The 24,041-nt window shown below is 46.1% G+C and overlaps 5 protein-coding genes across 9 annotated transcripts; 2 read left to right on the forward strand and 3 right to left on the reverse strand.

Moving 5' to 3' along the window:
• Nucleotides 1-48: 48 nt before the first annotated feature.
• LOC119138653 (protein FAM117A-like) lies at nucleotides 49-4,937 on the reverse strand. 4 transcript variants are annotated; one of them, XM_037278945.1, is made up of 9 exons: nucleotides 4,866-4,937; nucleotides 4,303-4,732; nucleotides 3,677-3,816; nucleotides 2,910-3,023; nucleotides 2,674-2,790; nucleotides 2,288-2,416; nucleotides 2,031-2,214; nucleotides 1,811-1,964; nucleotides 49-1,739 (listed from the first exon to the last, which is right to left on the reverse strand). In XM_037278945.1, exons 2-9 carry the CDS (start codon nucleotides 4,406-4,408, stop codon nucleotides 1,517-1,519), a joined length of 1,167 nt encoding a protein of 388 aa, XP_037134840.1. In that variant the 5' UTR covers nucleotides 4,409-4,732; nucleotides 4,866-4,937; the 3' UTR covers nucleotides 49-1,516. The 4 variants fall into 4 exon arrangements, with proteins under 4 accessions (XP_037134840.1, XP_037134842.1, XP_037134843.1 ...); XM_037278947.1 differs by having other exon boundaries at nucleotides 4,303-4,511; nucleotides 4,583-4,917; XM_037278948.1 differs by having other exon boundaries at nucleotides 3,710-3,816; nucleotides 4,303-4,917.
• An 850-nt stretch (nucleotides 4,938-5,787) lies between these two features.
• On the reverse strand, nucleotides 5,788-9,459 carry rundc3ab (RUN domain containing 3Ab). Of its 2 annotated transcripts, none has more exons than XM_037278907.1 (11): nucleotides 9,146-9,459; nucleotides 8,210-8,325; nucleotides 7,993-8,141; nucleotides 7,824-7,909; nucleotides 7,669-7,758; nucleotides 7,511-7,591; nucleotides 7,227-7,392; nucleotides 6,989-7,146; nucleotides 6,809-6,928; nucleotides 6,640-6,728; nucleotides 5,788-6,571 (listed from the first exon to the last, which is right to left on the reverse strand). In XM_037278907.1, exons 1-11 carry the CDS (start codon nucleotides 9,238-9,240, stop codon nucleotides 6,429-6,431), a joined length of 1,293 nt encoding a protein of 430 aa, XP_037134802.1. In that variant the 5' UTR covers nucleotides 9,241-9,459; the 3' UTR covers nucleotides 5,788-6,428. The 2 variants fall into 2 exon arrangements, with proteins under 2 accessions (XP_037134802.1, XP_037134803.1); XM_037278908.1 differs by having other exon boundaries at nucleotides 7,993-8,120; nucleotides 9,146-9,458.
• A 95-nt stretch (nucleotides 9,460-9,554) lies between these two features.
• Nucleotides 9,555-15,386, reverse strand: pth3r (parathyroid hormone 3 receptor). The gene is made up of 13 exons (XM_037278844.1): nucleotides 15,079-15,386; nucleotides 12,987-13,092; nucleotides 12,536-12,646; nucleotides 12,347-12,471; nucleotides 12,035-12,129; nucleotides 11,806-11,962; nucleotides 11,576-11,729; nucleotides 11,432-11,492; nucleotides 11,301-11,367; nucleotides 11,114-11,208; nucleotides 10,913-11,054; nucleotides 10,803-10,844; nucleotides 9,555-10,724 (listed from the first exon to the last, which is right to left on the reverse strand). Exons 1-13 carry the CDS (start codon nucleotides 15,154-15,156, stop codon nucleotides 10,260-10,262), a joined length of 1,698 nt encoding a protein of 565 aa, XP_037134739.1. The 5' UTR covers nucleotides 15,157-15,386; the 3' UTR covers nucleotides 9,555-10,259.
• Nucleotides 15,387-16,678: 1,292 nt separating this feature from the next.
• Nucleotides 16,679-18,502, forward strand: LOC119138693 (translational activator of cytochrome c oxidase 1). Its single transcript, XM_037279004.1, has 5 exons — nucleotides 16,679-17,107; nucleotides 17,178-17,284; nucleotides 17,449-17,582; nucleotides 17,732-17,897; nucleotides 17,973-18,502. Exons 1-5 carry the CDS (start codon nucleotides 16,894-16,896, stop codon nucleotides 18,180-18,182), a joined length of 831 nt encoding a protein of 276 aa, XP_037134899.1. The 5' UTR covers nucleotides 16,679-16,893; the 3' UTR covers nucleotides 18,183-18,502.
• A 501-nt stretch (nucleotides 18,503-19,003) lies between these two features.
• On the forward strand, nucleotides 19,004-23,219 carry LOC119138733 (potassium voltage-gated channel subfamily H member 6). Its single transcript, XM_037279060.1, is given in 10 exon segments — nucleotides 19,004-19,279; nucleotides 19,814-20,239; nucleotides 20,308-20,701; nucleotides 20,772-21,287; nucleotides 21,359-21,552; nucleotides 21,620-21,725; nucleotides 21,787-22,038; nucleotides 22,106-22,286; nucleotides 22,352-22,544; nucleotides 22,621-23,219. Coding segments are annotated over 10 exon segments (2,628 nt in total). The 5' UTR covers nucleotides 19,004-19,144; the 3' UTR covers nucleotides 22,852-23,219.
• Nucleotides 23,220-24,041: the final 822 nt, after the last annotated feature.

Raw genomic sequence — 24,041 nt, forward strand, 5'->3', positions numbered from 1 at the left:
AACTGTTACTGTCAAGATAGGCAACCATAACGAAAAAAAATACAATAATTGCGGGTTTGACGTCATAGCGTGTATATTATAAGCATACATGGATGACAAAGATGTGCAATATGTCTTTACCCTCTGTTGGAATTCGGATACAATTGGATTCTTTTTCTACTTTTCACATTTTTGTCACAATTTTGGGCAGAAAAAGGGAGACTGTCAAGACAAATGTAGGCAGGTGGCGGGCGCTAAATCCAGATAACAGTCCCACTTCCTGTTTACTGTTCCTACAAAATCAAAGCACTGACTAAGAACTCAGTCATCCACATGTTGCTCATAGCCACAAGGGAACATATTTGACTCTTTCCTGATAGTGACAGCAAGAAGCCTCAAGTCTGCCCATTTTAAGGCATTCCGGCACCACACTAATGACAGTCCATGACAAAAGAATCCGGTCCGTGAAGCTAAAAAGGCTGGCCTAATGCATGTGGTCAGAACACAGTACCTGAGATGACACAACTTTCCCCCTAAGCATCCACACACAACATGAAAGTGAGCCTGAGACATTGCCGCTCATACAAAATTGAAGTCATACTAGAAAACATCTAACAAACTATTCCAGCCACATGCACAAACCCAGACTAATGTATGGAAGCAGGGGCATCTTCTTTGTGTAAAACCCTTTCCTGGAAGTGCATTAAAAGAAAAAAAAAAACCTATACGATACAATAATTCACATAACACCTGTGTTGATTATGAAGACAAAACTAAAAGGCTTTTTTTTAGTTTTGTATTTTTTAGCTTATTTTGCAGGTTATTTAACATAAGAAAAAATGTGTCAAAACTACTTTACAAAAGTACAAACATAAAAAAATAATTTGCAAAAGAAGCAGTTCCGATTGTGCAAATGTGTCTACCAGGAAATACAACTATACCAACTTGAAGAGAACAAAATGACAATTCTACACCACTAAAACTGGTTAGGTAGTCAACTATATCTCTAAACATACCGTTTTTTTTGAACGCGTCAACATGTGAACTCATTTCCTCCCTCACTCACTCACTCCCAATATCAGAAACTGTTTAAAGCAGGAATGTTTCCACTGAAGTAACCCAGCAATCATCAAAGTGTGAATGAAAAGAATCCAAGTGATTTGTCATGCTTTTTACGCCAGCGGTGCTCTGTCAAACAAACAGGATGGTGAGAGCCAGATAAATAACCTTTTGTGGACTGGAAAGAAAAATAAAAAAAAAGGCAAAAGTGTGCGTGTTTCAGTCAAGCAGCAACACGTTAACAAGACCATCCCACTTCTCGCACATGTTTGGCCAAAATTAAATCTTTGGACCGCACACACTTTAAAAAAAAAAAAAAAAAGACAAAACAAGTAGCTCCTCTTTGGATTGACTATTTTCAAAAGTATGATTTTTTTTTTTTTTTCTCCAATAAACATTTCACACCTTATCCGACAAACAAAAAGCTTTCTGAAAATAAAGCAACAGCATCCACTATTGGAAAAAATGTGAGCTTTGATTAGATGGCGTCGGCGTGCGTGCAGCCTTCGCCTGAGGGAGCGGCGGGGGGGTCCAGGCGGTTGCCGCTGACGGACAGGCTGCAGAAGAGCTTGTCCATGGAAGGCAGCAACGGATTGAGGAGGCTGACGGGGCAGAAGGCGGAGCCCCCATAGGGGGTAAAGTTTACCTTGTTGGGGTCTGGGCAGGAGGAGACGGGCACTGCTTTTTGCTGGTTTGAAGTGCTGAGGAGAAGAAGAAGGAAAACATTAAGTTGACTCATATTTGAAGATTTCTTAGGCCTGCAAAGACGCACCTGGTCTCCTCGCAAACACGGACTTTTTCGCAGCCCTCCGGAGGTTCCCTCTGGAAGCAGCAGCTCTTATTGAGTCCCGGCGAGGAAGAGATCAGCAGAGGCAGCGAGGGGTCCGCCTCACCCAGGTACGACATTGGAGACAGGAGATCCAACCCTGTCGTAAAGATGACAGTTAATAACTCACAAGGTCACAGAAGGAGCACGCCATTTTGGAACTTACCTTTATGCACGTCCAGATGGCCGTCTTCGGATATGGGCGGAGAGGTGGAGGTGGGAGAGCAGTACGGTGAGGACAAAGCGGAAGACGGCGAGGGAGGTGTGACAGAAGCCGGGTCGCTTTGAGACCCTATGCTGCAGCTCTGAGGCGGGACAGGAGCACGGTGGCCGTCCGGAACCTCCAGAAGCTGGAAAGACAGCAAACACAATCAATACCGAATGAGCAAAATGAGCAAACGCCGCCTGCCTTTTTAGCGTCACCTGATGTTGCCGGTGGCCCGGCTGACAGACGAACATGCCTTCCAGCTCCTGGTTGAGGCCCTCGACGCTGCAGCGCAGCCGAGGCACCAGCGTGGAGAGGGGAGCCAGCGGGATGGGAATGGGCTGAGTCTGAAGACACAAACCAGTCACATTTAGATGCAATCTTTTGATCAAGAAAAAACAAATAAAAAAACATGACAGCTGTGCTGAAATGCAGAAGCAGTGTGATGTGGTGTCCTTCCTGTTGCTTCAGTGTTTCATTTCCTGTGATGCGCCATCCTGTGCTTTCCCATTTTAGCTATTACGATACTTGAGTACGTTTCAAAAATAAAATAATCAGCGCAAGCCTTGGCTCGCTGTTGGTTGACGGAAGCACCAAGAAGCACCTGAGTGGTTCCTAGGTTACAGCCCCCGAGAGATGAGCCACGCTGGCGCTCTCGCTCGTGCCCCCCAGAGACGACAGGTTTGCTGCGCTGCTGCAGCTGTTGTTTGAGTTTGGTAATCTGCGACGGAGGGAAGAAAAAAAAAAAGGGTCATCTTCAGTCAGTCGACCATTTTGTTTCATGACAGTTTTAGTCAGTTGCTTTATGGAAATGTGAACGTGTTGAAGCCGAACACTCACTTCCTGGAGATGCTCGGCGCTGCCCCAGGACGCCGAGCGTTTGTGTCCGATGACGCCGCCGTCGTCGATGTTGTCCTCCCTCCTGCTCTGCGTTTTGTCGGCCCAGTTAGGAGTCTGGAAGCAAGATGTTACATCCGTTCACAAGATGCAATTTTGAGCTGAACATCAGTGGCTTCAATTCATTTCAAGGCATTCAATCTCACCTACTGTCAATATTCGGATCGAGTGTGAATCGCCTAAATTTGTCCAACAGTAAAGCGCAAAACAACTTCAAAAGTTATTTTCATGAAATGGACATTTTACCAGCCAATCACTTTACACTACACGACCTACTAATTCCACTTACAAAAAGCGTGACTTTGCTGCTGCCACTCGATTACAAGTTTGTCAAGATGTCTTCAACGGGCGAGTCATTTCACTTCTTTTCCATTATTAAGCGCATACCTTTCGTTGTTTCCAAGCAGTTAGGAATGTTGATGCATGCGATGGTTCGGGCCTGGACCGAATGCAGTTACTCGGCATTATTATCCTCGCTTTGAGATTAGAACAACTCGGTTGTCACGACTGTGGTCATAGGTGCAAAAAGGAAGCGAACGTGCAGAGAGGACGGCTGCAGATGACACCTCTTCAAGGCTGTGGTTCTCACCGCTATGTGGGCCGCGAGTAAATTCAAACTGAGGCAAGTCACATCATTTAAACGAGACACATTTCTACAATTTCAAATAGAAAAGTCCACTCCTATTGACGTTTAGTAGTAAATGTTGCACCTGAGTGGACTTGTCCGTTCGACACAAGCTTACGTCCGGTTCTTTGGGCCAGTGGCCCTGCAGGTACGGGCCGATGATGGCGTCCAGAGACATGGTCCGCCTCATGCCGGGACTCAGCTGCTGCGCTTTGGCCTTTCCAGCTGTCATCAGGATACAACTGGCGTCAATGAACATCGCACTTGAACGACAAGTCCAATATTAAAATATTGACTTTGGCTACGACCTGGAGCTGAAAATAAGAATGTAGTATACTTGATGAAGACGAATTAGAAGATATTTAGTTATGTGAATGCATGTCCATGCTATCGTGTTCCAAAAACGGCTACATGGTGATGTAGTAGATGTTGCTGCACATACTTTGATGTGTGCACCGACCGCTTTATGTTATTTGTATGGGAATGCATTGTGCTTGAGTACTGAATGTGCAAACTTGAATCAATGTTTTTGACATTACCAGTCTTTAACAGAAGTACTTCTACCTAAGCACTTAGTGTAAATCAGTACTATTTCTACACATGTATTTCTGCATACGTGCTCGAATATCTTCTTTTCTCCAAAGTATTTTTGCAACTTTTGCATATTCACATGCCTCCACAATGGCGAGTGACAGGTGGGGAGACTCATACCTGACTTTCCATCCCTGCCTTTGGCTCGGTGCTTGCTGGCCAGCTGATAGGGGACGGTTGCCTTGAGGGGCTGGGGGCCCAGAGCAGCTCCAGTCCGGCCTGACATGCCTGCAGCAGCCGTTGGTGGACCAGCGACGGATGTGGAGGAAGGTGATGGAGTGGGGGTTGCTCTCTGGGAAGCACTGCCGCTGCAATCCCTCGATTGTTCGCTTATAATAAACGAGGCAAATTCACGCCAGAGTCACTGAGTAGACATTTCCACGAGTGGGTAAAGAGTTACCTCCGACGCCGAGTGGTTATTTGTGGCTCGTCATGAGCTTTGGACCACTTTTCTTGTCGTGTTCTGGTGAGTTAGCTGCCTAGCAAGCAAAGTTTCTTTGTGAGGATGTGGAGATGTTTTGAGCTCGCTGGCGAACAAGGAAGCAGACACCTTCCACGAGGGAGGAAAAAAAGAAAACGTCAACACAGCGCCGACTGCTGTGTTTTCTTATTCAATTCCAAAGAATTTGCAATTGTTTTTGTGCGGGCCGGAGCTGGTTGTGGTGGCCTAGAAAGTTGCAAACCTGCTCCGAGGGGAACAATCCGCTCGCTCAGCCTGCAGACTCCAAACACCTCCGCCACGCTGATGTGGGTTTAATTATGGGTGAGGCGGGACTCGAGGGGGATTCTTACTTTTGATTGGCTGAAAGAACTTTGAGATGCCTTCCCATTGGATGATTTGCCACAAATCGCTCCAACACGCATGATGAAGTTAGTTGTTGACGCCCCCTTTGTTTCATATCACTTGTTGATACAGTTGAACGTAATATAAACGCAACATCATCGTTAATAAACACGTTAAAGGATCACTTTCAACACTTTAAATACGTGTCTTTCATGGGTGAACTTTGGCACAGAATGTGGAAAGTCGCAGTGTACTTGTGTTTTGATGGAGACATGATTCAATAGAGAATACACGAACCTCCTGTACTCTAGATAAAAACATATGGACGTGCATACTTAATTTTTATCAACAGAGATTAAAAAAAAAAATCGAAAATCTATCCCAAAGCTGCCATTTTCCATGATTTGTGGAATCCAGAAAGAATTGTGTATATCCAGCCCTCTGACAGCAACCATTACTGTGATGTGGCCAAGCTGTGATGATTTTAGTTTCACACCATGCAGGAATTTGGAGGACTTCATAAGAACCAAAATGGCCCCTGATAGTAACAAGCATCCCCGCCCCTAATTTGAAGGCCTGCAAGATGCATGTCTGGGTGGACTGGTTTGGTTGGGGTGGTGTGTGTTTGTGTGAGCCTGTGTGTACGCTGCAGTGTGCATTGTGACAGATAAATGTCCCGACTCTGTGCAAAAAGGGTGCGCCAATGGTGGGGACTGTAAAAGGAGGCACAGATAACATACCATGCCCTTCTTTAAGCAACTCCAAGTAGCCTTGCCCTGAACTGCAAATGTGCACCTATGCAAATGGCCCTGGACTCAATAACACAAAAAAAGGCGGGTTTATTGCATTTAAATAACACAATGTACCACATCTTCTACCCGATGAGGGCTACACTAATCCAGTTCAGACAGTCGCTCGTTTCTCTCCCGCTCGTGTCGGGTATATGGAAAAAAATACAATGGAAACATTCATTCTGCATAGTCTTGATGCACTTTGCATTGTAATGCTCCTGCAAACTTTGTTAGCCTGATGCTAATAAATCTAGCTAATAATCTAAAGCTAACTCAAGAAGTATTTTTTTTCCCCCATTGGAGTTAGTCCCTGTAAAGTTAAATGAAATGTTTTTTGAAATTCACACAGCAAAGAGCAATGCCATGAAACTATCCGAATGATTTTTCGGGGTGTACTAGCTAGCTAATTCCAATAGCGAGATACAGAGAAACGTCGACAATAACAGTGACTGGTTGACACTTGTTCGTCAACCCGTATATGACAAGATGAGAGAAGGGCGTCAGGCAGTACAGCAGCTACTGTTTTTTTTTCTTGGAATGTCCTGCTATTCTTTCACAAATGTCAAAATAGCGCTAGAGGGAAAGAAAGTGGTGACAGTCCAAGAGGCGTTAGTTTGACGGTTTGCTTTCAGCATCTGGAAAATGGATGGTGGTCTTGACTTTGGCGACCCCTAGCTGGGAGAGAGGGCAGGACTGTTCTCTGTGCTGATGTTGACCAGGCACTCACTGGACTTGAGGCTTGATAGAGACTTGCAGCTTGGAAGGGAGCCCAAGGAGCCACAAAGTCCCATTAGGGAAGGGGTGTAATCCTTTTCTGGATACAAGGGAAATATTTTGAGCTCTTTATTGTTGTTGTTTTTTTAAAAGAAGAACAGTGCTCACCCGTGCACCAGGCTCCTCCGTTTTGCTTCCCTTCCGACCTTAGAGGATCTGAATCCACTGACAGCAGCTCTGTGCTAGGGAAACTCCTCCTGAAGATCGAGCAAACATGGCTTTAGCCAGAGCTAGCTAGCACGAGGAAAATATTTCAATTTCTTATGATCCATCAAACCTGCGGAGAAGTTTGACGAAGTCCTGGCTGTTGTACGGCTCGAGCAGAGGCCATTGGTTCACTAGTGGGATGGTCAGGTTCTTAGCCAAGTGGCTGGTGTCACATGGAATCAAACTTGTTCTGTCAAAAGTGGGAACATGACTTACTGAGAGGAATTCAAGTTTAACGATGGCGACTCACAGTTGCTCCTGAAGCTCCAGGACGACAGTTTCCAGCTCTTTCTTCTCCTGGTGACTCTGGTCGTGCAGCTCATCCAGGCGGGCCTTCAGCCTCTTGTTCTCCGCCTCTGTGTTCTTCAACTGGGACTCCCGCAGCCGCACCAGCTCCTCCAAGTAACCCTGACAACGCACACATCATCAAATCCACCCGAACGATGAGCATTCAGATTTTGTGCTTGAACCCAAAAATGATGGCAGACCTTCTGCGCATGAACAATCTTGAACCTCTGCTCCATCTTGCGACACTTTGTGCTCCAGCTCTCCTCGTCTGTGACCAGAGGCACGTAAGGATGCTCGGGGATGCTGTCGTCGCTCGTGCTGCTCTCAACGCTCTGACGGTCGTCGTCGTCGCTCACGTAGTCGTAGCTGGACAAGAAACATTACAAACGATTAGGCCCGCTGCGGTCCGAGCAACAAATGTGACCAAAGTGGATCGGAGACTCCCCGCGCTTCGCTTTCTAAAATGTCAAAATGTTTCTTGTACCTTTGTGTGAATTTCAAATATGGCGTGTAGTCAATAACTGTGGACGATTTGCCATCCAAGGCTTCCCCTTTAAGACAGAAACTGTGAAAGGGGACAAGACACCAATAAGATAAGGTCACAATAGGTTTGATACTCATAATACCTGGAATGAGGGTCACCTGAAGTCGATGGCTCCCAGGCCTATGAGCATCCCGGTTAGCACGGAGGCTTCCTCTCTGAGCATGATGGCTCCCTCTGCATAGAAGCGTCTGCAGACGGGCAAAAATACAGCGGCTGACATATTTGACTAAAATTTTTTTTAAAAAACTCGCACCTTGTCGTTCTCGTGTCCCTCAGGGCAGTAGCGATATATTCTGACAGCCTCTTCTCCATCAGGGCCACTCTTATCCAGGCTCGGCCCTGAAGGGATCAAACAAAGACTTGAATCCAGGATATCCTAACGTCTGAAGAAAATTGTTTTTGTTAAAAGTCGTCAGACTTACTTTTGCTCGCGATGGGCTGATGTTCTCCATGTTCTCGATGCTGCTAATGCAGCTATTTGGCAGCTTGGCGCAAGCCAGTCGAACAAAGTCCCAGAAACTCCTCTGGCCATCGAACCAGCTACTAGAGCCTGAAAGAAATGTTCCTCTATCTAAATCCATTCCTATCGTGAATTGCAGCTCTTATGAGGTTGACCAGATAGAAATCAATGCGGCTTACCTTTAAAACGGTGGCTGAGAATGTGCTCTAGGATGGCTGCAAAGTTGATGAACTCCTCCGATGAGTCATCAATGGGCTCGGCTGTGTATTTCTCCAAGAGGGTCTTGACTGAAAACCTGGGGAGCCACAGAGAAGAATGAAAAAAAAAACATGTTAAATCCCCCATGAATACATTGTTTATTTTTATTAAGGTTGTTGATACTATTGATCTAATGAAGTCATAGCTTTCACATCCATTTACTGAGGGCTAATGTTGCCCCGCCCAAGCTGAACTGATGTCACGCTTAAAGGAAAATATTTCTGCCAAGCATTCAGAAGAAGCACAGTCATATTTTACTGGACGGATCAATTAGATGACTCGTCTTTGAATATGGGGCCCACGTGATCGTTTACAGGCACAGCGAACTGCTACGTCCAGTTTGAGCGCCATAGAAACACTCATTTGCATTTTTGCCTTCATCCCACCATGAAGCGAATGATCAAACTCGCCATTGTTCCAAATGCATCAATGTCTCATTCAGTAGACAATTTGTATACAGCAGGGAATCACTCTTCTAATAAAAGTAATAAAGGATGGATAATTCCTCTTTTTGAACGAGAACCTCATTTATGGGAAAGCCAAATGGACTAAAAGGTGTGCATAAGGCTGGTTCCCCAGGGTGCCACCCAGTCCTTGCCCCAGGAAGGTTGTCGTCATGGCAACCACACCATCAGCAGGCGGAGTGTAAATGGAAGATGACACTGCTAAACTCACTCCGAGCCGCTTTTTATTGTCCGCTGCATTCATTTATTTGTTATTTTTTCGTACATCATCATGTCAAGACAGAACTGTCACTGCACGACGGACTTCTAATAGGATGATGTCATCTGAGGTCAATAACATGAAGTGTGACGTAGCTAAACGCACAATTGCGATTCTCGAAAAGTAACACTGACCTGCACACGGTGATGAGGTTCTTCCTCTCCACCGCCACATTCCGAGTGGATGCTTTCTTCGACACTTCACCCATGGTCAAACAGCAGGGCTCCATCCGCCCGGCAGCCCTGCTATCAAAGGACCCCTCCCTTGTCGACACCGGTCCGCCTCATTCACGCCCGGACGAGAACCAGCCACGACGCGAGAGGATGGAGGAAACGCTCGGAGGAGCCGAAACATGCAAAAGGAACAGAGGTCGCGTGTCGTTACTCTTTTTATTTTTAATCTCCCCAATTAGACTAGTGGTGGACATCTACGCGCTCCATCACCTCACAGTGACTCCGCCCCTTTCGTCGACGTCATCATGACGCATGCGGATACGCTCACCAAAAAATACAACGAAAAATGTTTCAAGACATTGATTTACTTTAAATTTATCGTATTTCTTATTATTATTATATTAGATATTTTTTTAACTTTTTTTAATTGATTATCTGAAGGATATAGTTTGTCTCAAGGCAAGAGCAATGTCCCTAACTCAAATCATTGTATCTCAAATCATCTTTCCCCAATTACATGAATGGAAACGCCATTATACATGCACATAATGTTCTGACTATTGTATACAAATAGAACACACACATCCATGCGAATCCTGGTGCGTGTTCAGGTACTGTTTGCCACGTGAGCAAGATTCTAAGTGACCTGTGTGAAATTCAGGACGGTGTTGCGAGGTGATTACGTGGAAAGGTGGTTGGCTCAGAGGAAGGTGAGGGTGCTTGCGACGGAGCCAAAGGCATCTGCTGGGGACTGATGAATCAACAACGAAGGCTGCACTGCAGCGCCTGACCCGTCTAGACGTGTCTGACCACAGCCAACTGTTAGCAAGCAATGATTACGTTTACAGAAGTTACCTTGTTAAGCCAAGCAGACGTGTTCATCGGAACTTTAAAGTGCAGTGTCGGCTCAATAGTCCAAGTTATATTTCATCATAATGGGGCCAAATGGAATTTCAAATGATGAATACATAAAAATTGTATTTTAAATTGTATTTTTCCACAACCAAAGTTGTCTTTTCATATTAACAAGTTGCTTTAAATGAAGCAAAGTTCACCAAACAATATTAATAGCTATTTACAAGACAGTCTCCAGCTCTTTCACAGACAAGAAAGTGTCTGGATCCGCTTCTCCGGAGATCTCCGCCAGGGAACTTTTAGGCTCATCGTGCTTCTTGCTATCTCTCGCATGTCTTGCAAAGACTCCCCCGGTGGTCCCGGCCCCTGCGGGCCTCTTTGCCGCTATCCCCGAGTTCTCGCATTCACCGGCCGTGTATCTGGGTAGTCTGCTTTGCGGGTGGAGGGCGGCCTGGCGGGGCAGCCTGAGCCCCGCCCCGCCACCGTAGCCGACCACCCCTCCGGCGAGGGGAAACGCTCGGTGATTGACGGCCGACATGCAGACGCTGTGGGTGGTGGTGGCGTGCGACATCATGCCGCCGTAGTAACAGCTGCCTCCGCCGTTACTGCTGGTTATCCTGGCTTTTTGTTTCAGGTCCAGTGCCAGGCTTCGTCTCAGCCACGCCTTCTTCACCTCTGCCTGCACCTGCAAAAAAACAAATCTACAACTAAGACAATGACACCACCTCTGTTAGTCTATATCGCCATAAAATCATCACATTACCTCGCCATTGCAGAAGCAGTAGATGAAGGCCACAAAGAAGCCCTAAAACACATAAACAGCACAATCAAAATGACTTCCATTATTACAATGAGACGTGGATTCTGTCCGACCTGCGATGAGTTGAAGAACATCTCGTAGTGCATCTGCACCTGCCACAGCAGCCCGGAAACTTCCGTATAAGGAAGAGCCATAAAGACCATGTAGTGGACTCCAAACAAAGGCATGAGCACCAATGTGGACTTGAGAAGTTTCCTACAGGGTAGGGTCGGTTCAATCTCAAGACAAGACCACTTTGAGAGATCATATCTTACCGGTATTGTTGCCGAGGATCCAGTTTTCCAGTTTTGGTCTCCCATAATTTGGAGGCCAACACGCGTATGATGTTGACAAAGAGCAGGAAATTCACCTGGACATGCAATTTCATGCAATGTCAAAATAATGTAAATGTTGGATTGTACAGATGTACTTAATGAAATGGCCACTGAGTATTGTTCTTACAACAATGGCTGCCAGAATGGGAACTTGATAAATCCACTTTAGGTTCCCAGCGCTGATATCCCAACATCTACAAAAAACAACACGTTATCTCCAATTGTATTCCAATTCCCGCCATTTTGATGGTGACTCACTGTGTGTCTGCCAGTGACGCCCGCACGCTGACCCAAATGGACACAAACAAAGCGGGAACGCCTACAATTAGAATGATGGGCCATTAAATTGGTGTCCAGCGCCAAAGCCCCGCCCCCTCCCGTCCGGCTGGCGAGTGAGCTTACCCCAGCCGATGATGGTGAGGGCCCACAGGTAGTTCTTGTCAGAGAGGAAGGCCATGAAGATGAGGCTGTGGAGGTAAAGACCTTCCACTAAGATCCAGTAATGATTGGTCGCCAGGAAGTAGAGGAAAAACGTGACGGCAACTTTGCAGCCGGCCTTAACACACAAAGAGAAACCAAGGATGTTATTTTTTTTTTCCCACCGATACCTGTTTGAGCTCCCCGATACCAACCATGTGCTGCTTCTGACCCACAAGCTCGACTTCTTCTTCTGCAACTTCACCAGAGACCGAGTAGAGCACGGCATCCTTCACAAAGATGCTGATCGCTCGGCAGATGAAGGATGTGAAGAGGTGCACGTGGATGTAGTTGCGGGTGCAGTGCAAGCGTCTGAAGAGATAAACAAAATATAGATACTATAAATAAAAGTATGGTTTACTGTATACGTCAGCTGTATCTTACTTGAAGTAGCAGAGGATGAAAACGGCTACCAGGAGAGATGCCAGAGAGACGGAGTAGCCGACAGTGTACATGAGGTGCAGTCTTTCAAAAACCTTCTGCATGACAAGCACAAAAGACAATTTAGCGCACTTGTAAAACAACCAGAAAAGGAAATACCATGAAACCCAGGGGCCCTAAAATTGAGCCCTGTGGAACACCACGCAACAATAAGTCAGAGTGGGGCTCGGAGCAACCAAAATATATGTCAATCATCTAAACTACTCTCGACCACTTAACTAGTAGACATGCTCTCTAATATTAATTGCACAGCACCTCTTCTTGAGTCCTGTAATTGGCTGACAAATACGTGGTGCATTCGCTGTAGTTTGCCCACGTCCGGTTGATGACCGACACCTGCTCCCAGTTACCAGACTCATCGCAGTGGCGGTAGGCCCGACCTGAAAATAGTCGGAGACATCAACACCAAAGTTAAAGTACCGCGCGCTCCGGTACTTGTACTACCTCTGTGGTTGAAGTCGTAGATGTACTCGGGACAGCCCACTGACACCATCTGCCCGGCGCTGCTCCTCGGCCAGCAGATGATGCCGTCCCACTCAGGGATGCAGTCGCCTTCTGCACCCCAAAAAACATAATGAGCATTTTTTCCATATGCCATTTGTTCGCAGCGCCTCGAATAGTCCGCCGATGAAAGCGCGATCTTTTAGCTCATTTGCATTTGCATCAGAGTATGAATGAGAAACGCTTGGCCTTTATCGGAGCTTCCATTGGCCGGCAGGATATGACCCCTGTTAACTCCTATCCTATCATGGCTCCCATAAATCACCACTGCAATAATAGCGCTTGGCGATTATGCATTCAGTCTGCTTACTAAACACAATTGATGCATTTCAGTGGCTTGACTTTAGAAATGGAAAACATAATAAAAGCAATTATGGCACTGAGCGAAGCAAACCTTGCACGAGGGCAATTTGTGACTTGATGCTGTTTTCACACTTGGCGTGGGCACCAATCAGCACGAAGATCTGCTCGTCACGCGTGATGACATCATCAGAGTCCACCTATTCAAGTGGGAAAATAGACAATGTCAGATCGTGAAGATATCTGGGGTGCCAAGCTGCAACACCACCCAAATATGCGTCGTCAAATGGTTTTCCATTTACAGCATGACATGTTGCCATTTGTAAGGGGAATTTGGGGAATGCTGGTGCGTGCAAAGGGGGGCGGGCTCTGGCGTGCAGAATGGTGGGGGGGTGTCAATAGCCACTATTTTGACTTTATTTTTGAGTATTGTGCATTTTCATTGCAGAATATTTGAGAGTTTCATTATATTTTCTGTTTACCTGTGTTGCGGAACCATTTGTGTTCAAATCTCCAATGCATCATTGCATCACCATCTATGCTAATTTTGTTAGCCATTAATGCCGTTTTGCATTGTGTGTTAGCATTAAGCTAGTAGTCTGTCATAAAATGAATGGGATTTGGTTAAATACTCAACGTAAAGTTGTCTTTGTTTCATACTGAGTTTGACAGTAAACTTCAAGTGGGGGCGACAGGAAGCAGTTTGTTACTTCCCCCCGCCAAAGACAAACAGTGGCAGAAAATTGCAGTTCATTCATTTTTGACCAACTAGGGCAATCTGTCAAGTCTTGCGTCGGATTTTGATGAGCTGCCTCAAGGTGTTGTCAAATAGTTGAGAGAAGACGCGGTATGTGATGATGCACCGCCAACCCCTTTGCTTCCCGCCGCCTGGACCGGATGGGCCGGAGACCAGACCGGCGCGCCGCACAAGTGCCGCCTTTGTGCGGGTCTAACGACAGAGCTGCAAAAAATCAACAAAAGCCAAAAACAAGACAACTGCGCTGGTTTATGACTTTTTATAGTCCTGTCTTATTTTTTGAGGTTTTGTTGCCTGACGGGATGCCATGTTAGCATTGCTACCCTCAAGAGGTCGCCATTAAATCTGTATTTCTTCTCCAAATACCTCAAGAGTGGATTAGACAAAGGATCCAACATGGTTAGACGTCACTGCAGTGCAAAAAGAAAAAAATCAGAGAAGCCCAACAGACACATTTCATTAAATGGCCCATTAAAATAAACTGCCAGTAGGTGAATTTGGCTTTGAATCGGAATGCTGACCGGGTATCATTTGTTTTGAGAACGGGAACGCTCAGCCCAAGTCAATATAACATATTGAGAAATGGAATCGTGGTAGTGAGTCTCATGTGGTGATTCCTGGAAGAGGCGTTCTTGCCTGTTGCGTGTGCAAAATGTCTTTGACTTCCAACATGGAAGTGTAGATCAGGAGTGTGCAAACCTTTTCCTCACATGATTCTCAGGCAATTGCATCATTCAGATTCCTTGCAGGCCATGGGAAGGTCCTGCCCGTTATCTTAACCTCTACCTCTGACCCCATCTGGAAGTCCCTCTCTGCCTTCTCCTTTAGTGACCTTGGAAATTGTCATTTTTGAATGTTGAAATATTCACATTGATAACTGGTCCAAAACATTTGAAGATTTTCCAGTCAGAGATGCAAGTAAATATTTAGAAATAATTTTTTACGCAATACTATGTTGCTATGGTTATCATTACAAAAAACACAGGTCACTATTTACATGACATTGAGACATGTTTATGCATGAAGATATGTGAAAAAAAATATTTTCTTTCATTGCGTTTTCATATTGCTGTTGAAAACATTTCCTGGAAAAAACAAAAAAGCTCACACTGCTCTGTGACATTTTCCATATTTGGCCAAACACTGGGAGTGGTATTTCTTACAGTATTATGTCACGATGTGACAATGTTCGATTCATACAATCAAATTCCTTTTTTTATGTAAAGTAAATATTTTTCAACCATAGCTTCAAGCTGGAGTTTAAAAAAAACAAAAACTACATGGTTTTATTTTCTGAAATAATTTATTTCCCACAAATTGGTATTATTTAGCTGAATTTGAAAACCCCCCAAAATTGAGTTTGTGTATCAAAAATAGAATTGTTTTGCTCATTTGATGATGTCATAAAAACGTCAAAAGGGACACTCACCAATCCTGCCACAAATATTACACTGTGTAGAAAAACCAAAAGAACAAGTCCAAGTCCAGGCAATATTCCGTACATCATTGTGACAACTTCAGCTTGGCGTTGAATACTTTTCCACAAGAAACCTTATGTCCACACATTCCCTGGAACTGTCATGGCAAAATTCTTCTCTGGGTCCCACATAGGCTCCTTTCCTTTTGAATGTGTTTCTGCATCAGTCAAATAGGGGAGAGAAAAAAAGACAATTCAGTATCTCTTTTGTGTACCATGATTTTTCAGATTGTGATGTTGCCGTGCATGGTTCACTGGACAGAATGAGGGAGAGGTAGAGGGGGGAAAGTGCAGAAGAGCGTGCTACCTTGTGGGGAGGAGAGAGAGAGAGAAGCAATGATGAGGAGGATGCCTCCTCCTCCTCCTGCAGTTTGGAAGGAACTTGATTGTCTTGAGTCATTTTTCGCTTCTGTTATATTTGTAAAATGACACAAAAGACATATCTGGTGGTCATCATTGCCATTCAAAGTAAAACAGTCACTCAAGAGTCAAGACAATATCAAGTGAATTAAATCTCTCCTTAGCTATGAACAAATATAATATACTATAATATAATATAATATAATATAATATAATATAATATAATATAATATAATGTAATATAATGTAATATAATGTAATATAATATAATATATGTTAGCCATGCTGCGGGGCAAAAATACACATCAATGTAAAGCACTGCACTGAACTGAACCATGTGAATTAACGGTAAATTGACGTTTGCAATTGTACTGTCGCCCTCTCGTGGTTACAGTCTGAAGTACATGCTTAATCCATTATAATAAGTCAAGTCAAAGTCAAAGTCTGCTTTATAGACACGATATTATATTATATGACATTATATTATATTATATTATATTATATTGGATAAATACATAAATATAAAATTATTTAAATATAATATATAAATATATAATCATTCATTTTCATTATTGTTATTATATTTTATTTTGTATTTAATATGATACTTTATTACAAATATCTTCAATATATTATATGCTATATAATAATAATAACTACAAATAATCATTTTATATAATATAATATTGCGTCTGTGTATTTATTATAATGGTTTAAGCATGTACTTCAGACCGTAACCACGAGAGGGCGACAGTACAATTGCAAACGTCAATTTGCCGTTAATTCACATGTTCCGCGGTCCAGTGCAGTGATTTACGTGGACGTGTATTTTTGCCCCGCAGCATGGACAGTATATTATATTATGTTATGTTAATTATATTATATTGTGTTATGTTAATTATATAATATTTTATTATATTAATTATATTATATCAATTATTTTATCTCATAGTATTATATGTATCCAAATTTCGGAAGTCTTTGAAGGCACCATTTGGAGCGAGGGGCGGTTGATTGGTCGAGAACCAGGAAGTTAGCGGCACTGGGGTGCCACGGGTAAAGTTATTATTGAAATTATTTTTTGCGTGTCGATAGCAAATCATATGAATAAAACCAATACAAATAAATAAATTAATTAAAATATTTATAACTATAATGAAATAGAACACATATAGCAACACTGCTACGGAAGCCCCTTAGTGTCTCATCATGAAAACCCGGAAGTTACGGGTCCACAACAAGGATGTCGTCACGTTTGTAAACTTGCAAGTTATCGTACAATAGGCAATCTTATGTTGTTCATTTAGGATGCAAAATTTAGCGGAAGGTATCTGGATGACATTTTAGAGCCACTTGAATGTTCTCGCTAACAACCGTATAGGATTTGCGCGTGTGTCATTGAAGGGCATGGCGGGGTGGATGGTGCACGGGGCTATCCGAACCCTGCGACCCATAGAGCGGCTATGGCGGAATCCTCCTGTCCGGGCTTTGCACCTGAGCCCAGCCTTGTGCGCGGGTCACAACAAGTGGTCCAAAGTCAAACACATTAAAGGTCCTAAAGATGAGGCAAGAGGGAAAATGATAGCCAAGTTTGTCATGATGATCAAGGTTGCAGTGAAAGGTGAACATGTTTTAAAATGCCATTTTAATTCCTGTTGGCTTATTTGAGTAATAATGTTTGTCCTTTGTAGAGGGTGGACCCAATCCAGACATGAACGTCAATTTAGCCCAACTCCTGGAGCAGTGCAGAAACAAGAACGTGCCAAAAGCATCCATCGAGACTGCAATCAAGAATGCGGTGCGTTTAAAAACATGGAGCGGAATTCAATTCCACGCATCCATTTCCTACACACTTATCCTCATGAGGCTCGTGGCATTGACATTTATTTGTCAATTAGCCGGCGACCTATAATCAAACGACAACGTATGATCAATCATCTTTTCTCTCTGCTCTTTTCACAGGAAAAATCCAAGCCGGCATCACAGCATACGTTTGAAGCTCGTGGACCAGGTGGATGCCTTCTGCTCATTGAAGTTCTGACCGATAACAGCTCACGCAGCCAGCAGGATGTCCGACGAGCCCTCAGTAAAAACGGGTCAGGCAAAGCTTCCATCGTGCTTTTTTTCACGATTGCATATAGACTAGCAGCAAAGCCCTACTTTTGTCTGAAATAAACAAAAATGGTATAAACTGGAATTAATACATACTCGCTTCAACCAGGTGTGATTCTGTATCCATCCACAGGGGAATGTTATCTGAGGGTGCCCGCTATAACTTCAGCAAGAAGGGCGTGGTGGTGGTGCCCGCTCAGAATGTCACATCCGAACGAGCGCTGGAGCTGGCCATAGAAGCTGGAGCAGAGGACGTCCAAGAGACGGAGGACGAGGACGACGACGCGCCCCTCCTGCGGGTATTTTACACTTTGTTACCACATTTAGGATTTTTTTTTCATGCATTGAACTCACCATTGTCTTTTTTTTCCCAGTATATTTGTGACAACACGGACCTGCGCAAGGTTCGAGAGTCCTTGGAGGAGCTGGGGATGAAGGTGATGTCTGCATCTCCTGAGTTTGTCCCTCGCAACCTCTTGCCTCTGGATCAGGAGCAGCTGGAGGCAGCTTCCGCTCTCATCGATGCCCTTAGCGATTGCCCGGACGTGGTTCGCATCTGGGACAATATCCAGGCTCAGAGCTGAGACGCTTTCTGAAGACTCTGTGGACACTTTTGTATATTGATCATGTGTAATAATGGCACGCAGGAGATGCTTTTTAGTCAATGAAGCCTATTGGAACAGTTGACCTTAAACAACTTTCTCTCTTTGTGACTCCTTGTGAAACATTTTTGAGCCAAGAAGATTTTGAGTGGGCCATAAACTAAAGTCTGACAACCATAATATTTGAAATCACTCTCCTGTAAAAGGACAAAAATGGAGTTAGCCTACTGTAGTCCTCAGTGACTCATTCGATCCAGCCCAGCAAGTGACTAAAACACAAAATAAAAGAACTGCTATAAAAAGCCCCATTTAACCAGCTAATGTTTATACGACATAAACACTGGTGGACTGGCTTTTAAATAAATGATGGGCCTCTGTTTGTTGTGATGCTATTTTCTTGATCACTATTGGGACAACTTTAATAACGACGAAGGTCAAAACTGAAGGTCCAATGTCAACCCCCCCCTCCCATCATTATTATTGTGTCCACGCCGAAGTCAATAAGATAACACATTAGTGTTGAACATTTTCTCTACCGTATGGGGCAGGATACTTTCGGATTGCTCGCTGAACTTTCAACATATAGACAAAAGTCCATTTGTATGCTTTTAAGAGAAGCGGAATGATGAAACCACACCGTGTCCCATGTGGAGGATCCATACGTAACCTGCTAACAAGGGAAGTCCGTTGCAAGAGCCCTCCAGCTTTATTTCTGTGTTTACCGATGACAGCCATCGATTTTCCCGCCTGGCTTCCACAACGTGGCATCGAACGTTTTTCCAGTGTTGACAAAGACATGCGAGCTGCGGGCCAGAGAGGACGCTCCGACCCTAGCGTTTGCATCCAGGGATGAGAAGAAGGAATATTCCATGGACCTTTGAATCCAATGTTTGATCCTCTTCCATGTAAAATTGTTGAGAGCAAGATTATTCATCTTTCTGTAGATGTCCGACTCGGACCCGATGAAGGGCGGGGGACCGGCCGGCAGGTCCCGATCCCCTCCGACCCCCAGGATGGAACTTCTCAGCCCTTCCAAGAAGAAGGATCGATCCCAGAACGTCACAGAGAAAGTCACCCAGGTATGATTGAGGAGTCCGTTCATGTTTGGGGGTTCTGGTTCTTCTGTTATTTCAAGTTCTACGCACATGACTGCTGTTAATTGGATTGCGAGTGGAAAAATCAGTAGTTTGTTGGGTGGCCGCATGTTTTCCTTCCGGGTGACGAACACGAGCGAGGTTTGATTGAGCCGCAGTTCAATCGGGTCGGCGCCCAGGGGCTCGGCATTCTGCATCACCGCTTCTCCGGGACGCCGGCTGCTATCGGAGCGCCTCGGAATTAAAAAGCTAGGGATCCATCTTCTTGGTCTAACTGTCTTGTACAATATGGATATAATCTGAAGAACTTTTATTTTTTCTTCATTGAGAAGAACTGGCTTTCGGGATGCATCACCATGGTGACAGAATCAAAGAATGCCGTCTTGGCCGAGACAGAACTCAGAAGGTTTCTATTTAGTTAGACGCAAAAATAAATGGAGGCAGCTGGACACGTCTTCATCAACCAAGTCCAGTGTCCTCCATTTTTTTTTGCTTGATCATTTTTTTTTTCTGCTTCAGGTTCTTTCCCTGGAGTCTGACGTGCTGCCGGAACACAAACTCCAAGTCCCGGAGACGACGTGGTGGATCTTGCTCCACTACAGCCCCTTCAAGGCCTTCTGGGACTGGATCATCCTTCTCCTGGTGCTCTACACGGCAGTGTTCACGCCATACTCGGCGACGTTCCTCTTGGACGAACACGGCGACGTGCGTCAGAGGATCTGCGGCTACACGTGCAACCCGCTCAACGTGGCCGACCTGATGGTGGACGTGCTGTTCATCGTGGACATCGTCATCAACCTGCGTACCACCTACGTGGACCGTAACGACGAGGTGGTGACGCGGCCCAGCCGGATCGCCAAGCACTACATCAAGGGGTGGTTCCCTATCGATCTCTTTGCGGCCATCCCTTTTGACCTTCTCATTTTTAGGTCCGGCTCTGACGAGGTGAGACCATCACCGGCGATTCCCGACCGATTCTATCGCTTTGATCCATCGGTTCCTCACTTCCGCAGATGGCGACCTTAACAAGTCTGCTGAAAACAGCTCGCTTGCTGCGCTTGGTCCGCGTGGCGAGAAAGCTGGACCGCTATTCCGAGTACGGCGCCGCCGTTCTCTTCCTGCTCATGTGCACGTTTGTGCTCATCGCCCACTGGCTGGCCTGCATCTGGTACGCCATCGGCTTCGTGGAGAGGCCCTACACGGAGACGGGTTGGCTGGACAACCTGGCCGAACAACTGGGCAAGACGTACAACGACAACGACTCCAGCTCCGGCCCGTCCGTCAAAGACAAATACGTGACGGCTCTCTACTTCACCTTGAGCAGTCTGACGAGCGTCGGCTTCGGGAACGTCTCTCCCAACACCAACTCGGAGAAGATCTTCTCCATCTGCGTCATGGTCATCGGCTGTGAGTCAATCATTTCTTGAACTCAGCCAATGACAGCTATCTTCAATTTATTTGTCGTCCTCCCGCTCAGCTCTTATGTACGCCAGCATCTTCGGGAACGTGTCGGCCATCATCCAGCGGCTCTACTCGGGGACCACTCGCTACCACACCCAAATGCTACGTGTGAAGGAGTTCATTCGCTTCCACCAAATCCCCGTTAGCCTACGCCAGCGACTGGAGGAATACTTCCAACACGCGTGGTCCTACACAAACGGCATCGACATGAACGCCGTGAGTTTTACTCGATGATAATTACCCGAGGAGTTCGCATCACGGTGGTCTTCTCCTCCGCAGGTCTTGAAGGGCTTCCCGGAGTCCTTGCAAGCGGACATCTGTCTGCACTTGAACCGATCTCTGCTGCAGACGTGCAAGGCTTTCCGCGGAGGCAGCCAGGCCTGTCTCCGAGCCTTGACCATGAGGTTCAAGACGGTCCACGCGCCTCCGGGCGACACCCTCATCCACTGTGGCGACATCCTCGACTCGCTCTTCTTCATCTCGCGGGGTTCCATCCAGGTCATCAGGGACGATGGGGTGGTTGCCATACTAGGTAAAGAACACATTTAATCAGCTCTACCGAGCGTGATGTCAAATATCAAAGTCCAAAATTGGCTCCTACAGAGAAGGATGACATCTTCGGTGAGCCCATCCAGCTTTACGACGAGCCCGGGAAGTCAAATTCCGACGTGCTGACAATCACTTACTGCGACCTGCACCGGATTCGGAGAGACGACCTGCTGGAGGTTCTGGATATCTACCCCGGCTTTGCCGACAACTTCTGGCGGAACCTGGACTTGACCTTTGACCTCAGGGATGTAAGTTTGGGAAGATTTCATATTTTGGACTCAAAACAGCAACATCGATTTTTGTGCCGTCTCCCAGGCAGATCAAGCGGCGCCGACATTAACTGACGATTCAGGGGACGACAGCGATTTCCGTCACAGGTCGAGACGCAAAATCCACTCTCTGGACTGCAGAATCAGACCAGGTGAGGCGTACCGACGCACCGCTTTTACCTCAATCATTAAGTCTTCATATTCCAAAAACAGATGGAATGGATCACGAGGATTCCCACCCTCTTCAGTCCTGCCGCCATCGCTGCTCTCCGCCCCAAGCCCACTGGGAAGACGCTTGTAGCTGCGGATCCCAGTGTTCCCAGTCCAGCGAGGACTTGACGAAACCTCTGGCACAGGGCGCCGAAGTGGACTTTTACCCCTCCAAAGAAGGAAGACGGGAATACGCCCCCTCGGAGGTGCAGCTGCTACATCCCGGCGGCGCTTCGGTGGACCAGAATCGTCAAGGTACTACCGTCATGTGACTTGAGACAAGTCACGTGACTCAAGAGGTCTTTGTCTCCATTGTCCGTAGCGTCATCTTTAAATGTGCCAGAAATGTTGCACTACTGGACAGATCGACGACCTCAACAGTTGTCCGGTCGGGCCTGGCGATCATCTTCGGTCCGCGACTCGCACCATCCGCCACCTTTCATCGAAGAGCGACCCAGCGAGCTCGAGTCTCGACTGGAAGTTTTGCATTCGCAGCTCAACAGGTGAATTTAAAAAAAAATGGCATTATTTCGTCAATCCTTGCTTTACGCACGTTTGACCTCGTCAGATTGGAGACGCGCATGACGGCCGACATCAACGTCATCCTCCAGCTTCTCCAACGGCAGATCGCTCCCGTCCCTCCGGCTTACAGCACCGTGTCATCTCGGACACTCTCCACTGACTCCACGGGCCTTTACGGCGGCGGGACGCCGGTTCTGCACGCAATGTACCCCGTGGCTCCCTTGCAGATCGACAGCCCGGTATGGTTAACCGTCACCATTCATCTCCATCTTGATCAACTCTGATGACATCATATTTTTACGTGTGTTACTCTAGACCTCCACCCACTCCGATATGAAATTCACGGCATCCGGCGGAACCCCCGAAACAGATCACGGTTCAACTACGGCACGGCCGCCGCATCCCGTGAACCGGGCCACGGGTGCCTCGCAGCGTTACCCGTCGCTACCCGACAACCTGGACATTACCTCAGGACTGTCTGAGATCCAGAAACATCTCTCAGACCCCGTACTTCCTAACAAAACAGGCACTCGGCGGGACATTTGAAGCTGAATGGACAAAGCTAGCAATAAAAAACAATCACATATTAGCCAAACAAAAGGAATGAACGCTGTTTGGATCGTCTGTCGGGTAGCTCTGACCCCGGGGGCTTTCCGGGACAATCATATTGGATAAAGATCCACTCAAGCCGGGTGGAGGTCCACGAGACTATCGATCCATGCAGTTTGTGGTTCTATACGACCCGAGGCGCCAGTTGCGTGACCCAGATTTTAGGAACACCCTGCAGTCCAGCAAATGTGCACTTCTGATTCTTCTGCAGATCATCTTGACCCGGCAACATGCGGGAGTGGAAAATCTTCCAACTAAGTCATTATAAACACATTAGCTGAATTTGTTTGGTGGTCAACACACACGCCTGCTCTTTTCCATAAATACGTGCTGTGTCCGAGAAAACCAAGCAGGAATTTGCATGTTGTTGTTCCATGGGCCACACGGGGAAGGTATGAAATCCTCGTGCGGAGCGGGTTGTCGGATTTATTCCGTTGTGATGCGGCTGCTCTGAGGATGGCCAACAATTCGTCTCTTAACCTTTTGACGATCTGCGCGGGCATGGAGACCGGCGTGTATTTCTGGATGGCTTCGTCGTTGATTTGTAGCGTGGTGGGTCTCCCGGCAAGTTTGGTCATCCTGTGGGATATTTTCAAGGCACACAGAACCAAAAGTGCTTTCACGTCCGTCAATCTGTTTGTGTTGAACCTGTCAATCATGGACATCATTTTTTTACTATTCATACCAATCGCCGTCGTGAATGAGATCTATTATAATGACTTGTTGGTGGGTCGTATCAACAACATTGCGTACGCCTTGAACTTGTGTGGACGCCCCTTCCTGACGGCATGCATATGTGTGGATGTCTACGTGGCCGTTGTTCACCCCATTTTCTACCACAGGATGAGGACTGTGACTCCCAGGGTGGTGGCGGTGCTCATCGTCTGGATCACGACTGTGATCACAGGCGGGCTTTATTTTTACTTCGTAACGTTGTACTTTACTTTTTTTTCCACTGTGTATTTCATCATCGCCATGGTGATCATCGGCATCTGCGACGCATTCATCATGCACACGCTGGTCGCACCGACCGGGAGCAGCAAAGGCGTCCACCCGCAGAAGAAAAGAGCCATTCAGATCATCACCAACAGCTTGGTGGTGGCGTCCATTTCCTACCTCCCTCCGGT

This window comes from Syngnathus acus, chromosome 19 (genome assembly GCF_901709675.1).
Source record: "Syngnathus acus chromosome 19, fSynAcu1.2, whole genome shotgun sequence".
In the NCBI taxonomy this organism is placed as follows: Eukaryota; Metazoa; Chordata; class Actinopteri; order Syngnathiformes; family Syngnathidae; genus Syngnathus; species Syngnathus acus.

Bases quoted from the DNA above. Each gene is read 5' to 3' on its own strand.
- LOC119138653 (XM_037278945.1), bottom strand. From the start codon at position 4,408: ATGTCAGGCCGGACTGGAGCTGCTCTGGGCCCCCAGCCCCTCAAGGCA. The intron at 3,024-3,676 runs GTGCAACATTTA...TCTTGCTTCCAG, and splicing joins GAACGGACAAGTCCACTCAG to ACTCCTAACTGGGCCGACAA. The intron at 1,740-1,810 runs GTGCGTCTTTGC...TCTTCTCCTCAG, and splicing joins CGTGTTTGCGAGGAGACCAG to CACTTCAAACCAGCAAAAAG.
- rundc3ab (XM_037278907.1), bottom strand. From the start codon at position 9,240: ATGGAGCCCTGCTGTTTGACCATGGGTGAAGTGTCGAAGAAAGCATCC. The intron at 8,142-8,209 runs GTAAGCCGCATT...GAATGGATTTAG, and splicing joins TCTCAGCCACCGTTTTAAAG to ATAGAGGAACATTTCTTTCA. The intron at 7,910-7,992 runs GTAAGTCTGACG...TGATCCCTTCAG, and splicing joins TCAGCCCATCGCGAGCAAAA to GGCCGAGCCTGGATAAGAGT.
- pth3r (XM_037278844.1), bottom strand. From the start codon at position 15,156: ATGATGTACGGAATATTGCCTGGACTTGGACTTGTTCTTTTGGTTTTT. The intron at 13,093-15,078 runs GTGAGTGTCCCT...CCACTTGAATAG, and splicing joins TAATATTTGTGGCAGGATTG to GTGGACTCTGATGATGTCAT. The intron at 11,368-11,431 runs GTGAGTCACCAT...TGTTTTTTGTAG, and splicing joins GCGTCACTGGCAGACACACA to ATGTTGGGATATCAGCGCTG.
- LOC119138693 (XM_037279004.1), top strand. From the start codon at position 16,894: ATGGCGGGGTGGATGGTGCACGGGGCTATCCGAACCCTGCGACCCATA. The intron at 17,108-17,177 runs GTGAACATGTTT...TGTCCTTTGTAG, and splicing joins GATCAAGGTTGCAGTGAAAG to AGGGTGGACCCAATCCAGAC. The intron at 17,285-17,448 runs GTGCGTTTAAAA...CTCTTTTCACAG, and splicing joins AGACTGCAATCAAGAATGCG to GAAAAATCCAAGCCGGCATC.